We start from the raw sequence: 13,489 nt of genomic DNA on the forward strand, positions 1-13,489 counted from the left end.
TCACCCTAATACAGACTTTGTATCTACTTTATAAATGAGGTTTGACAATCAAATTCTTAAGTCATTTTGCATTTTTCTAAAGGTGAACAATTTTAGTCCAATTGTGGGGGTGAGGGGTGGGTAGAGTAAAGCTGTTCAACTAAAGATTATAAAAATATATATATATATTCAAACCAAATACAGTTTACAATGATATGAGATGTCCTATCTTTTGTTCTAATACGAATGCAAGTGAAACAACTGGCTAACAGGTAAGAAGTTAACACAGCAGATGGCTTCAAGAGACAAGACACTTGTTTCAAATACATTATCCAACACTTACATATCCCGTAAGTCATCTGCTCACTATATCTTTCCAAGTCAAGCTGAATGCTTTTGTGAAAAAACTCCAATTTAGCTTTCAGTTGCTGAGATGCTGAGATCAAAGTGTTTTTCATTTTTGTCAAGTTAGTATTATATCTAAGAAGACTTAACCTAAACCACAGCAAGAAAAAAACAAGATATAAGCATTTTAGAGACACTGGACAAAAGTTTAAAAACTCAAACTGCCATAAGCCCAAAGCGTATGTTTCTATTAGCAATCTATGAGAAATAGCTGATCTCTAAAATCTGATCTCTAAAGAATTTCTGCTTGTGATACTCTATGATAAAACAATCTTCTTATACTAGGACCATTCAGGAACTACTGTCAGTCTATTGCAACTGGATGGTTTCAGACTGTTAATATGAATTCTACACACCTGATCAGAATATTACGTCGCAAATTGGCCCAGTAATATATTTTTGCATGGGATACTGACTAGTGAAAAGTAGCAAAATTTAATTCTTGAGCATGAATGCACATGACACTGTGCCTATAAACAAGAGAATTCACTTACATGGCTGCTCTCTGCCCCTGAAAGAGCCTGCTGTAGTCTTCCTTCAGCCCAGACACATAGTGTACTGCTTCCGCCCATACTTTACGCAGCTGGATAATTGGAAGCTGTATTTTGCTGTCCTGTACTATGTGTAAGAAGATGGGGGAAAGGAGAGGGGAATTACTTTTTAAGATTCTAGTGTTCATTTATTATTCTTTGTGATTTTCTGTCCATACAAATATCATTCCTATAGATGCTAGAAACCAGATGCTAGAAAGAACCACTTGTTATAGTTCCATTCAGTCAGTGTAACTTTATTGAACACCTGCACACGTACTTGAGCCCTGTTCCAGATACAAGGGGAAATAAAAATGAAGACATAACTACATACATAATCACAAAGCTTACAATTATTCCTGTATCGGTCTTTTTCTTCCTTGTTTCTCTCCAATCTGGAATCCTCTTTTTTTTTTTCCTCTCCAATAATCCAAATTCCTTATTCCTTTGAAGTTCTAAACTAAGTCCCAAGTACTCCACAATCTGCTATAATCTTTTTTGCTTCTGAATAACAAACTTCATCTCTTGAACTACCAACCCAGCTTCAGAAAAACACACTGGGTAAATACGCCTTTAAAAAAGATATGCCTTTCTCAATGTAAGACTTATGAAATTATCTATTTATGATAATCTCTTTTCTTTGGCAAAGGGGATGTTTCTTTCTAAAACTATGGCAGGTAGGTATTAAGTTCAATGAAATTTCATTTTAACATTATAAAATTCTCCAAGATTGAAGAGAGATTCATCTCATACTTCAAGGTGGTGATTATATTCCATTATTCTTTTCCAATGAAAATCTTCAGAGAAAGGGTGCTACACTAGGTTTCACATTGAGAAAACACATTATCTGAAACAGATGTCAAACAAATAAAGCTGTGTATCTGGAAAAATCTTTGCCTCCCCTAATAATGATAAATAGCCTCAACTAACTTCTCTTCTATGTTTATATACCCACACTTAATCCTGAGGCTTCCTCTGACAGACCAAACAAACAAAACAAAATAAAAACTCACACACTTAAAAAAAATAGTCTGGGGGAAGTGAGTCTAGAACAAAATTATATACTTAAAAAAAAAAGTCTGAAAGTGCCCAAAAATGATACCCCATAGCAGGAAGCATACCAAGTATCCAAATTTTTATTTCTAACGCTGTTCTCAATTAAAGGAACCAGGGCTCCTTGGAGAAATGGCCAATTCTAGGACTATGGTAGAAAATTTAAAAGATGGGCCTGGAATACTACATGGTACCAAAAAGTAAGGAAATGCTTAAAAAAACAAAAGCAAAAACAAAAACACCCTCACTAATGGGTCAAGTAGAAGAGGCATAGGAAATCAACTGAAAGAGCTTCTAAGGTAAGCTGCAACAATTTGAATAACAAAATAAACTAGTATTGGATTATAATCTATAATATAAAATAAATATCCATGAATTCAAATTTATATGATAAATGATTAAATAAATTAATAAATGGGAGAGAAGAGATAATTCATGTAAGCAGAAGCATTTTCAATAAATTATATAGATATTCTACCCTGAAGGAGGAGGCATATAACTCTACTCCTTAAGTGTGGATTCTTGCATAGTGATTTCCTTCCACAGAGTATGCAAAGGAGGAGAGGGTGAGACTAAACTTTGCACTGAAGAAAGCTGACTACTTCAGCCATGTGAGCAAGGTAACACTACAGTCATTAATCATGTTTACACTATGTGCCCTTTATATAATGTTTCCAAAATGGTACTTGAATTCTTTGATCTTTCTCTCAAAAACCCATTATCCTAGCCTAGTCATAAGAAAAAAAATCAGGCAAATTGCAACAGAGGGGCATCCTACAACATATTTGATCTCAAGGTCATCAAAAATAAGGAAAATCTGAAAAACTGCAGACAGGACAAATGTAACGTGGTATTCTGGATGGGATTCTGGAACAGAAAAAGGACACCAGATAAAAATTAAAAGAAATCTGAATAAAGTATGAACTTTGGTTAATAACAATCTATTGGTTCATTAGTTGTAACAAAATACCATAACAACGTAAGATGTTAACAACAGGGGAAACTATATGTGTAGGGGAATAACATAAGAACTCTGTCCTATCTGCTCAATTTTTCTATAAGTCTAGAACTTTTTTTTTTTTAAACTAATGAAAAGGAAAGATTACATAATTTCAGCCCTTGTGACCAATTTTGTCCTTGATTTTATAATATGCTTGTTTTTAGTTTAGGGTAGATAAAAATTAACCACTTAACTTCTTTAGTAGAAAACATTAATTCTCTGAGCAAAAATGAAATCATTTGAACATTAAGTAGTATTCATAGGATAAAATGAAGTATTTGAACATGCTTAAGTAGTGAAGAAGAAACTAAAAAGTGGCTTAATTAATAGTGAAGATTCAGTTTTTCATGTGAGAGTCATATTCATAGGAAAGTCATCTTCTGCCAAATGAGGGGTCTGGTGGTGATTTAAAATCTACCTCTTTACCTTCCAAACCATACAAACCCATCTTTTAGCACATATAGAATCCTGAAGTATGACACAGAACAGAAACACCAAAGAACCATTTCTACTAATCATGTCGTGTCAAAATTATATTACTTCAGGTTTAAAGCTTAGTCAGTAAATGAACTATACTTACCAATATAATTTACACAGTCAGATAAACTTCTGGAAGCAAATGGTCCTTCATATACAGTCTTACTTTTATCAAACAAATAAACCATATAGCTATCACAGCCCCTCTGAAAAAAAAAAAAACAACCAACAATTAAGAAGAAAAGATTCTTGAAAATTCTAGGTTCTCTAAGTACCTAACCACCAAATTTTCTACTTTGAAATGCCAACAGAGAAGTCAAGTTCATTAGCATACATCTCACAGACTTAAGGTCTAAATTTTTATTTGAGAAATATAAGTAACAGCAGTATGGACTAAAGTGAAAACAGTCACCAGACCCAAAAGGACAAAAGCAAAAAGTTACAACAACATACAATGGGAATACTTTTTCAGTAATCAAAAGGAATGAAGTAATGAATGAAATCTCAAAAACATAACAGTAAGTGAAAGAAATGAGACACAAGAGATTATATGATTCCACTTGTACGAAATGTTCAGAAAAGGCAAATCTATATAAGGTAGTAAGTAAATTAGTGATTTTCTGGGCTGGGCAGAATGGATACTAGTAGTTAAAGAACTTAAAGACATGGAAATGTTTTAAAACTGATTTATGATGATGGCTGTGCAATTAGGGTGGTTTGCTAAAAAAAAAAAAAAAACTGAATTGTACATTTGAAATGGTTAAATTGTATGATATATAAAATATGCCTCAACAAAGTTAAAAAAGGAAAATATGAAATGAGTCATGACCAGAATCATTTATTACCATCCATCCATCCTCTGACAGGACCTATGAGACTGCTGGTCTAATTTCAAGGTTATAGGCTTCAGGACAAAAAGGGGGAAAAAAGGATGGAAGTGGCACCAAAGAGAATGTCACATACAGTTTAAAATAACCAATGTTTCATTTCTACCTTTTCACCTTGCAAAGCAATAAGCATAATGAGTAGGATAAAACTAAAAGAATTATAAGATGTGAACCACTCCCCCAATGATTCCAAATAGACATCAAAAATGCAGCGCATGCAATCCCTCTATGCAAAGAGATTTCTTATACTCTAGGTATATAAGAACTGTCTTACAACTCCATCCAGAACACACTGAGAGGCTGGTTTCCGAGGATCCAGGGAAATTCCCATCTCTGAAAGAAGCTCTTGAGAACCAGTATTTATTCCAGTTTCCCGCTCAATACGAGACTGTAGTGAATGAAGACTTTCATCAGGTGGTAACAGAAAAGAAATTATCTTTGCAGAAGTCATATTTAGGATATGTACTATCTGTTTAAATAAGAAAAAAGAGAAATAACTTTGATTATTTGTTACATAAACGATTCAGTGCTAGCTACTTAAGAGCATCATCTCTGCATTAAACAAGATTCAATCATTTTCCAAAGTGAAATTTTCTATAATTATGACATTCTGAAAACTAAAGAGTAGAATTTACTTTTCTACTGCAACAGATAGTTCCTAGGATAGTTAGTTCCTAGGAATTAAGTGTGAAAATTCTAGGGATGTATAAAATCAAGAAAGAAAAACTCCAATTTAAATAAGCAACATTTACTTTTGAGAAAGGTATCACTGACCTAGAAGGAAAACTTTATTAACTGCCTAACAGATGCCAGCCACAAGCTAATTGCTTTCACATAACATCTTGTTAATCAGCTCTTCTACTCTCCTTTTTGGCAAAACAGAAACCAGAGCTCTGAGAACTTCTCACTTAAAAGTCCCACTGAAAGTAGCCAGATACAGGCCAAGTAAGTGTGAGACTGAGTCAGGCAGGGCTCTACCGAGGTAACCAAGGATAGTTACAGAGTTAGATGTTAGTCTTCTTAACACAATCTAATTTTAAATCTTTGTCCTTCTACTGCCCTTAGATAAGCCATACGAAATTAATACCTATGTTTTCCCAATGCCTTACACTGACTAGTGGATGCAAATGATTAGAATTATCGATGATACAAATGTTTATCACAGAGGTAAAGAACTAACTTCCCTTTAGTATATAATAACTTCTAAATTTAAAAAAGGTGAGGGAAGAGAAGGGAGTCTTTCAAGTTGACATGGATTACAATACAAGCATACCAGCTGAGACCTGCCATTCCTTCCCAGCCTAGGTAGATTTCATCCTGTGACAGTGGCCACTAAGATCAATAGCAGAAACACAGTAGGAAAATCCTAAAGTGGACATTTACTTTTACAGAGGGCATATTTCAAACTAGCATGGGGTTCTCACAGCATCCCACTACCAAAGCCAAGATAGAAGGGAGCAAAACAAAGGGAGAGGAAATACAACCTAAATGAATTCTTTCGTTCATCTGAATATCTGCTAAGTATCTACTATGGTACAAACTACTAAGAGTGTTGTGCTAGTAGTGGATATGCAAGCTGAGTAACTTAATCATCCTTGCCCTCTATAGGATAACAGTCAAATAAAAGATATTAAGACACAATAATAGAACTAAAAGACAAGGCAAAATGCAATAGGTAGTGTAATGATATAAAGTACTGTGCAGATTCCAAAGAAGATTCTTTGGTGGGAGGAAAGGTGTGCTTTATAAGGAGGTACTATTTGAGCTGAACTTTGAAAAGGAAGAATGACTAGAACAAGAAAAGCCTGAAAGAAGAAAAGTTCTAGGCAAAAACCAACAAAGTAGGCAGAGAACTAGAAAGGGATGAGCATAATCAAAAGTACCTAAAATGATGCCCCCTTAGGGGAAAATAGGAGATAAGACTAAAAGCGTAGGATGAAATGAGACCAAGACAGATTCTGAATGTCAATGTAAGCATTTGGAATTTATTCAGTAAGCAAAAATGAACTGTGGAAGGCTTTCTAAATTGACAACCTAACAAGTTCAAAATTGGTAAAACATTCAAAAAATAAACTGTACAAAATAACTGGATATGCAGATTGAGGGAGATGGAATAGTCAGACAGCCAAAGTGACGGAAAGGTGATGGGGCAAGTAAGCAGCAGAGGAAAAGCTGTAGAAGCAGTTAATGGAGCAAACATGCTCAGTTTTTCATGAATCATGTCTTGCTTGCCAGTGGGACCACCAAGTGTAGTTACAAATACTCTGCAGAGAGCTGTACAGTCACAACTAAGGAGATAAATTTGGAAGTTATCCATATTCAGTTTATAGTTAAAGTTATATAACTGAAGAAATTGTCAAAAAAAGGAGGAAAAGTAATACGGAAAAAAAGAAAGCTAAGTAAAGACTCTTAGGATATAGTTATACTTACAGGCATGAAAGAGGTGGCAAAGAATGTTTGGTATACTTTTTTCAACTTTTTTGCATATTTAAAGTTTTTCATAATAAATATTTAGAAAAATATGTAATCAGAATCTACAAACTTTTCTTAAGGAAAGGAAATAATTCAGTAACTGTTTTACTGATTTCTTCTTTTTTTCCCCCAGAAATACGGGATGAGCTTACTTTTAAAATTTATTTTTACCTGGAAGATAATTGCTTTGCCATGCCGTGTTGGTTTCTGCTGTTTAACAATGTGAATCAGCTGTAAGTACACATATATCCTGTCCCTCTTCAGTTTCCCTCCCTCCCCACCCCTCTAGGTCGTCACAGAGCATCAAGCTGAGCTCCCTGTGTTATACAGCAGTTTCCCACTAGCTATGCTGATTTCTTCTTTATGTCATTCCCTCCTTTAACAATAAATACCTTAGAAAAATGTCTTATAATAATAGCAACCTATTCTTCAGTTCATGCTTCTGTGCTCATGACATTCCTCTGCTTGCAAATCTTTCCCCCAGATTAACACTTCCTTATCCTTCGAAACTCAGTCTTATTATTATGCCTAGGAAGCAACCCTGAACTACTATGACTAGTACCCTACACACACCTTATTCTGAAACCTCACGGCAATACTGATCCTTTAAAGAAGATGTTACTGTACCTAAACTACAAATAAATATAAATATATATATATATTTTGCCTAGATTCACAGATATACAGTTCAGTGCTACAAACTGAACTAAAGTCTATAGAACACAAAACACATAAGGAGGACTCCTTACTCATGCTCTGTAAAACAAGCACATGCTCACAGACTCTTTACAAGTAGAAATGATGTTATGATTACCATGAAAAGACTGAAAAATATGAGAAAAAAAACAAAAATTTTTGAAACCAACAAAGAACTAAAAGGTGTCACCAAGTCCTGCTTGTCTAACATGCTGGGGGATGATTTACTCCGTGGCACAGTAGAAGAAAACCAAATCACGACACCAGCTGTCTTTTCAATGTGAGCCAAGAATGACATCAACATGGCCTCAAGTTCCTATTTAATGAAGTGTATCAAGGTAAGAGTAAAACCTTACATTACTACTACTTTCTCATTTACATTTTAGAAACACTATCTACCACAAGCAATCAACAAATACGAAAAGATAACAGATGAGTTGTTTCTACATATACAGCATAATAGAACCTCTCGTTCGTATCAATGGATATTTACTGAGAATCTGGTACGTGTCCAGCTTTGTACAGAATGCCAGCATAGGAACACTGTGGTGGTAGGATAGATGACTGTTAATAAAAGTAAGAAAAACAATCTCATCATTAAAGAAGACAATCTATATGGAGAGGCATGAATGGAAGATGAGAAACAACTAGAGAATATAATAAAAATGGTTAAATGATGCACTGTGAGGTAGACACAGTTTGGAGAAAAGGAGAGTTGAATATGTGCCAGTACAGGTGAGGGGATATATAGCGATAGATATCAGTCTGGCAGAAGAACAGCATCTGTCAACACAAAAATGGATAATGGGCTTGATGGAATAAGGTGCAATGACAAGCTGGTCCTAAGTGAAGTAAAGGGTTAAGAGAAATGAAACAAGCACTTGGATGAGGTAGACCTAAATGAAGAAAACCCCCACAAACCCAAGCAGGTCAGTTTAGACTTGATTTGGTAGGCAGAATCAGTTTCTTGGACTGGAGAATCAAAAAGCCTTTTCAAAAAATAAAACAGGCAGTTCATGCTGTACGGACTGTAGGATGGAAAGTAAGTGTAGAGGCAAAAAGCCAGGTAGGAACCTTCCTCACCAAACCAAATCCAATATGATTAGACCTAAATGAACGAGGTGAACTGGTACCAATATGAGAGAGGGGGAAAATCCAAAAGATACTTCAAAGGAGTGATCAATAAGACCACTTAGAAGTAAAACTGAGAAAGCTTACTAAAGAAATAGAAATGCACTATTAAAATATATTTATGTCCATTCTCCAATAGTTTGTTAACTTCAATGCAAGTCTTATGAAGTAGACCCCATTCAAACTAACCTTCAAATTCAGAATGTGATCCATTAATACAAAACATCTTGGCTGCTTCAAAGTAAGATCAACAGGTCCTCCTCTCTGCTGAGGATCCCAGTTTAGCATCAACTGCAGCCAGTTTTCCATGGGTTCTACTATTAAACTAGAAAACATACAAAAATAGGATAAAAATCATTATATTCCAATTTTCTTTTAGTTTTGTAAAAAAAGTGGTTGTATAGGTTATTTGTATGATATTATATCTTACTTCCAAATAATTCATGAAATGACAGGTGACCAACTTTTTTCCATTAAAAAAAATCCCAAACCCACATGCGCAAGTTAGTTACGGGCAACTCCAACAGGTGAATTCACTTCCATTTCCTAAGGAACCCATTCATCACAGTATTCTAAGAGTGTTCTTAGCACCTAAGCCAATCAGTTGAATGGCAGTTCTTATTTCCACTATCAACACAAATAGTGTTGGTAATCCATATGGCTGTCCATACGGATGCCACTATTCACAGGTGGCTATTTGCATTTATACTTAATTAAAATTAAATAAATTTGAAATTCAGTTCTTCAGTCTTACCACCCACCTTTCAATTGCTCAGACAGACTCATGTGGCCAGCATACATATAAAACATTTCCATCATTACAAAAAGTTCCAATGGATAATGCTACTTGAAGCAGACAACAACTTTACTGACATCCCTGAAGAAAATGAGTCAAACTTCCTCAACTAAAATATACATACCTACAAAGGCTATTTGGTTGAGGTAAATGGCTACTAAACCGAACTTCTCCTGTCATTTCTTCACATGCAAATATACACTTTGGATCCTTCTTCTTAATCTTCTCATGCCTATAAAAACAAAAGCTACTTCAGTTGACAACCTGAGACATTTTTGCCTTTTAATTTTATTCAGTTGTGTTAAAAAGTAATTATACCATTTAAAGAAAGGCAGCCAGAGGGGTACTGAAAATTTCACTCCCATTAAGCATACCAAAGTTCTGTCTCATTTCTTACCAGGTAAATGGCTGCAGATGATGCAAAAAAGGCCTATATCCAGCAATACACTCAAACACCATGGTCCCAAAGCTCCAATAATCAACAGTGGCTGTATAAGGCTTATTCTCAAAGAGCTCTGGGGCCTTAAAAAGAAAAAAAAAATGCTTTAAACATCAACACTATAAGAGAAAAGCTACTTGAGTTTTGAACTATTACATTCACAACCTTAAGAAATAAGAATAATGCTGTACACTTAAATTCAAAGAAACAATATGTGTCTTACCAGATACTGCAAAGTTCCCACAAAAGATGTACAAAGACTTCCTTGATCAACATCTTTGGCATATCCCAAATCAATTATTTTATGCATAATCTGCAAAACAGTAAGTATTAAATGGCTGAAAAACTTGAAAAGGAAAGGGAACAAGGTCCTTATAATGCTCTGGAGAGGGAGGTGGTGAAGAACATGGCTCTGGAATAAGACAAACATGTTTCAAGCCTAAGCTCTACCACGTAGATAGATAGTTATGTGACCTTGATCAAGTTATTCCTCTCAGTTTCCTATATAATGATATTCCTAAAAATCCCTACTTCACAGAATTGCTATTAGGATTCAATGATAATGAAAATAATTTAACAGTGTCTGACATATAGTAAAAAACTAAATCAGTTCAGTTTAGTTGCTCAATAGTGTCCAACACTTTGCAACCCCATGGACTATAGCACACCAGCCTTCCCTGTCCATCACCAACTCCCAGAGCTTACTCAAACTCATGTCTGATAGACAGGTCAGGATGCCATCCAATCATCTCATCCTTTGTCATCCCCTTCTCCTCCTGCCTTCAATCTTTCCCAGCATCAGGGTCTTTTCCAATGAGTTAGTCCTTCGCATCACGTGGCCAAAGGATTGGAGGTACAGCATCAGTCCTTCCAATGAATATTCAGGACTGATTTCCTTTAGGATTGACTGGTTTGATATTCTTGCAGTCCAAAGGACTCTCAAGAGACTTCTCCAACACCACCATTCAAAAGGCATCAATTCTTCGATGCTCAGTTTTCTTTACAGTCCAACTCTCACATCCATACATAACCACTGGAAAAACCATATCTTTGACTAGACAGACTTTTATTGTCAAAGTAATGTCTCTGCTTTTTAATATGCTGATATAGACTGGCTATTAATTTTTTATTTTGGTATATTCAGAATAAGCTTGATCCGTTAAACTGGAAGGCACAGGCAGGGTGACTTCCAAACTTATAAGAAGCATCATACCATCTTAAGAGTGGATCAACATGAGTAAACACCTATCTAACTTCAAGAACATCCTAAAGTCTCAGGATACATACACAAACAAAAAGCAAATAGTCGGTGCAAAGCATACACAAAAGGTTCCTAAGAGAAGAAGCACCAAGGTTTCATCACTTCCAACTGATCATTATCTTCACAACCTAAGGCCATACAATCCAATTCAAGGTTCACATTCTTGGCTTTATGTCTTTATTGGAATGGAATTTGGGCACTAAAAGCAAGAAAACTGCTCAAATTACTTGGATAAAAATAAATATTCCAAGAATTAATTCACAATTTCTAGTTCTTCTCAAGATGACTCTTTCAGGAATCTGAGAAATCAAGGTTTTGAATTTTAATTAAAAATAAACTTAGGACTTTGGGGAGGAGACTGACTTTGTTTTGTTCTTCTTAAATATGAAAACATACTTTAAACATATTTTTTTTTCTTAAAGAAGACTAAGGGTATGTTTTTTGGATGTACTTCATAACATACAAATTAACAAATTACTTACTGCCTACTAGCTCTGCTAGATACTGTGCTGGAAAAATGAAATGAACAAGACAGATGTAGCTCCTTCTCTAATGGAGCTGTTATGTTAGCAGAGGAGACAGACAAACAAAAAACCACAGTTCAGTATAGTGAGGGCTGGGATAAAGAAGTACAGAATGCTATGGTGGGCACCAAACCGCAAAGACTAACGACATCATGGAGACTCTATTCAATTAGCACAGAACATTTCTTCAGGGTTTACCTACCTTTCCACCAACATCCTGAAGAACTATGTTTTCAGGTTTTAGATCACGATGTATAATTTTGTTTTCATGCAAATATCGGATCCCAGATCCTAAATAAAGTTTAAAATGTATTTTGAGGTAATAGAAAAACACTGAAATAAAAAAATTCAACTCATTTTGTACAGATCTGGTCTGATGCTCAATTTTATATGGACCATCATAACTACATGATTAATGATTTTATAGACACTCAAATTTTCTCCACAAAAATACAGTAACATTAATCAGACAGCAGAATTACAATATGTTCCCATTTAACTTATGAAAATTAATATTAAAAAGAAATGGAACAAGCAATTGAAAAAAATCCCAGTATTATCATTGGACTTCTCAACTAGACTTTGGCCTCCATAACCTAAGAAAAGAAACAAATCAAAATATATAGAGAAACATAATCTGGCCTTCTGAGCTCTCTCCAAGGGCCTATGTCCTGGTTATTTTAGAAATTTTTCAGGAGTAATTCTGATTAAAAAGAGATTTCACCTTAAGAATACCGATGCCTATGAGAAGCAATGTCCCTGGTAAATAAATTTACTATGTTAATCAGGGAGGAAGGAATACATAAGATAATTTCACAACCTTTATTTTTTAGCAACTAGAATATCTATTAGTCAAATGGACACAGACAACACAAAAAATAAAAACCAAAATATCCTAGTTTTAAATTAGCATCAACAGTAATACTTAAATTTTTCTGATAATTTCTTAAAGATCAAAAATTTCTTATACTTAAAAACCTATGCTTTGTATAGTTTATCAACAATTCTAATTGCCAAGCAGTATACAGACTCATACAGACCAAATGGGCATTAAATTATGATGGAATTTTCATACTGATTACATACCTATATCACTCAGTAAAGAAAGTATCTGGCTTTCTTTAAGTCCACAGCAATTTTCTGGTTTGTTGAGTAGCTAAAGAAAAAAAAAAAACCTAAAAATGTATATTGCCAATGTTGCTGGGCAGTAATACTGATACATTAACCATTATACTTTGAGAGAATAAGAAAATTAGTCATGATTAAGAAAACATAAGGGGGAAAAATTACCAAATCCACACAGAGGACATGTAAATTTCATGACAAAATTTATACAAGTAAAAATAAAGGGAGAAGGTATTTGAAATTTTACAAGGTTGAAAAATCTCACAGATAAATATATAAAAATAGTCATAGGATATTTAAAATAATAGCCATTTTAAATATATAAAAAGAGCTCCAAGGTGGCACAGCAGGAGCCATGGGTTTGATTACGATTATTGGATGGGGATGACCTCCTGGAGAATGAAATGGCAACTTATTCCAGTATTCTTGCCTGGGAAATCCTATGGACGGCCCATGGGGTCACAAAAGAGTTGGACATGACTTAGCAACTGAACAACAACAACAACTGGTAGATTTAAAATGAGATGGGAAAGATTTGCAACAGAGAAACATCAACACTTTACACATTGACACTGTGATCTAAAACCATCAATATAGTCCCATCCTGCAAACACCACTACCACCAACAAAAATATTCATGTTCTAAAGCAGGGGTCAGCAAACATTACCTGTAAAGGGCCAAGAGAGTAAGTTCTTTAGGCTTCCAAGTCATGC

General features: G+C 34.7%; 1 protein-coding gene across 1 annotated transcript in view; it reads right to left on the bottom strand.

Moving 5' to 3' along the window:
- Positions 1 to 13,489, bottom strand: part of CHUK (component of inhibitor of nuclear factor kappa B kinase complex) — a gene marked incomplete at its 5' end in the record, with an annotated part of 42,265 nt that overhangs the window by 21,416 nt on the left and 7,360 nt on the right. The window contains 10 exon segments of the mRNA NM_174021.2: positions 323 to 474; positions 879 to 1,002; positions 3,548 to 3,650; positions 4,606 to 4,800; positions 8,820 to 8,955; positions 9,551 to 9,658; positions 9,824 to 9,948; positions 10,089 to 10,178; positions 11,853 to 11,941; positions 12,737 to 12,806. Of these exon segments, the coding sequence (NP_776446.1) occupies positions 323 to 474; positions 879 to 1,002; positions 3,548 to 3,650; positions 4,606 to 4,800; positions 8,820 to 8,955; positions 9,551 to 9,658; positions 9,824 to 9,948; positions 10,089 to 10,178; positions 11,853 to 11,941; positions 12,737 to 12,806 (1,192 nt within the window).

This window comes from Bos taurus, chromosome 26, assembly GCF_002263795.3.
Source record: "Bos taurus isolate L1 Dominette 01449 registration number 42190680 breed Hereford chromosome 26, ARS-UCD2.0, whole genome shotgun sequence".
NCBI classification, from domain to species: domain Eukaryota; kingdom Metazoa; phylum Chordata; class Mammalia; order Artiodactyla; family Bovidae; genus Bos; species Bos taurus.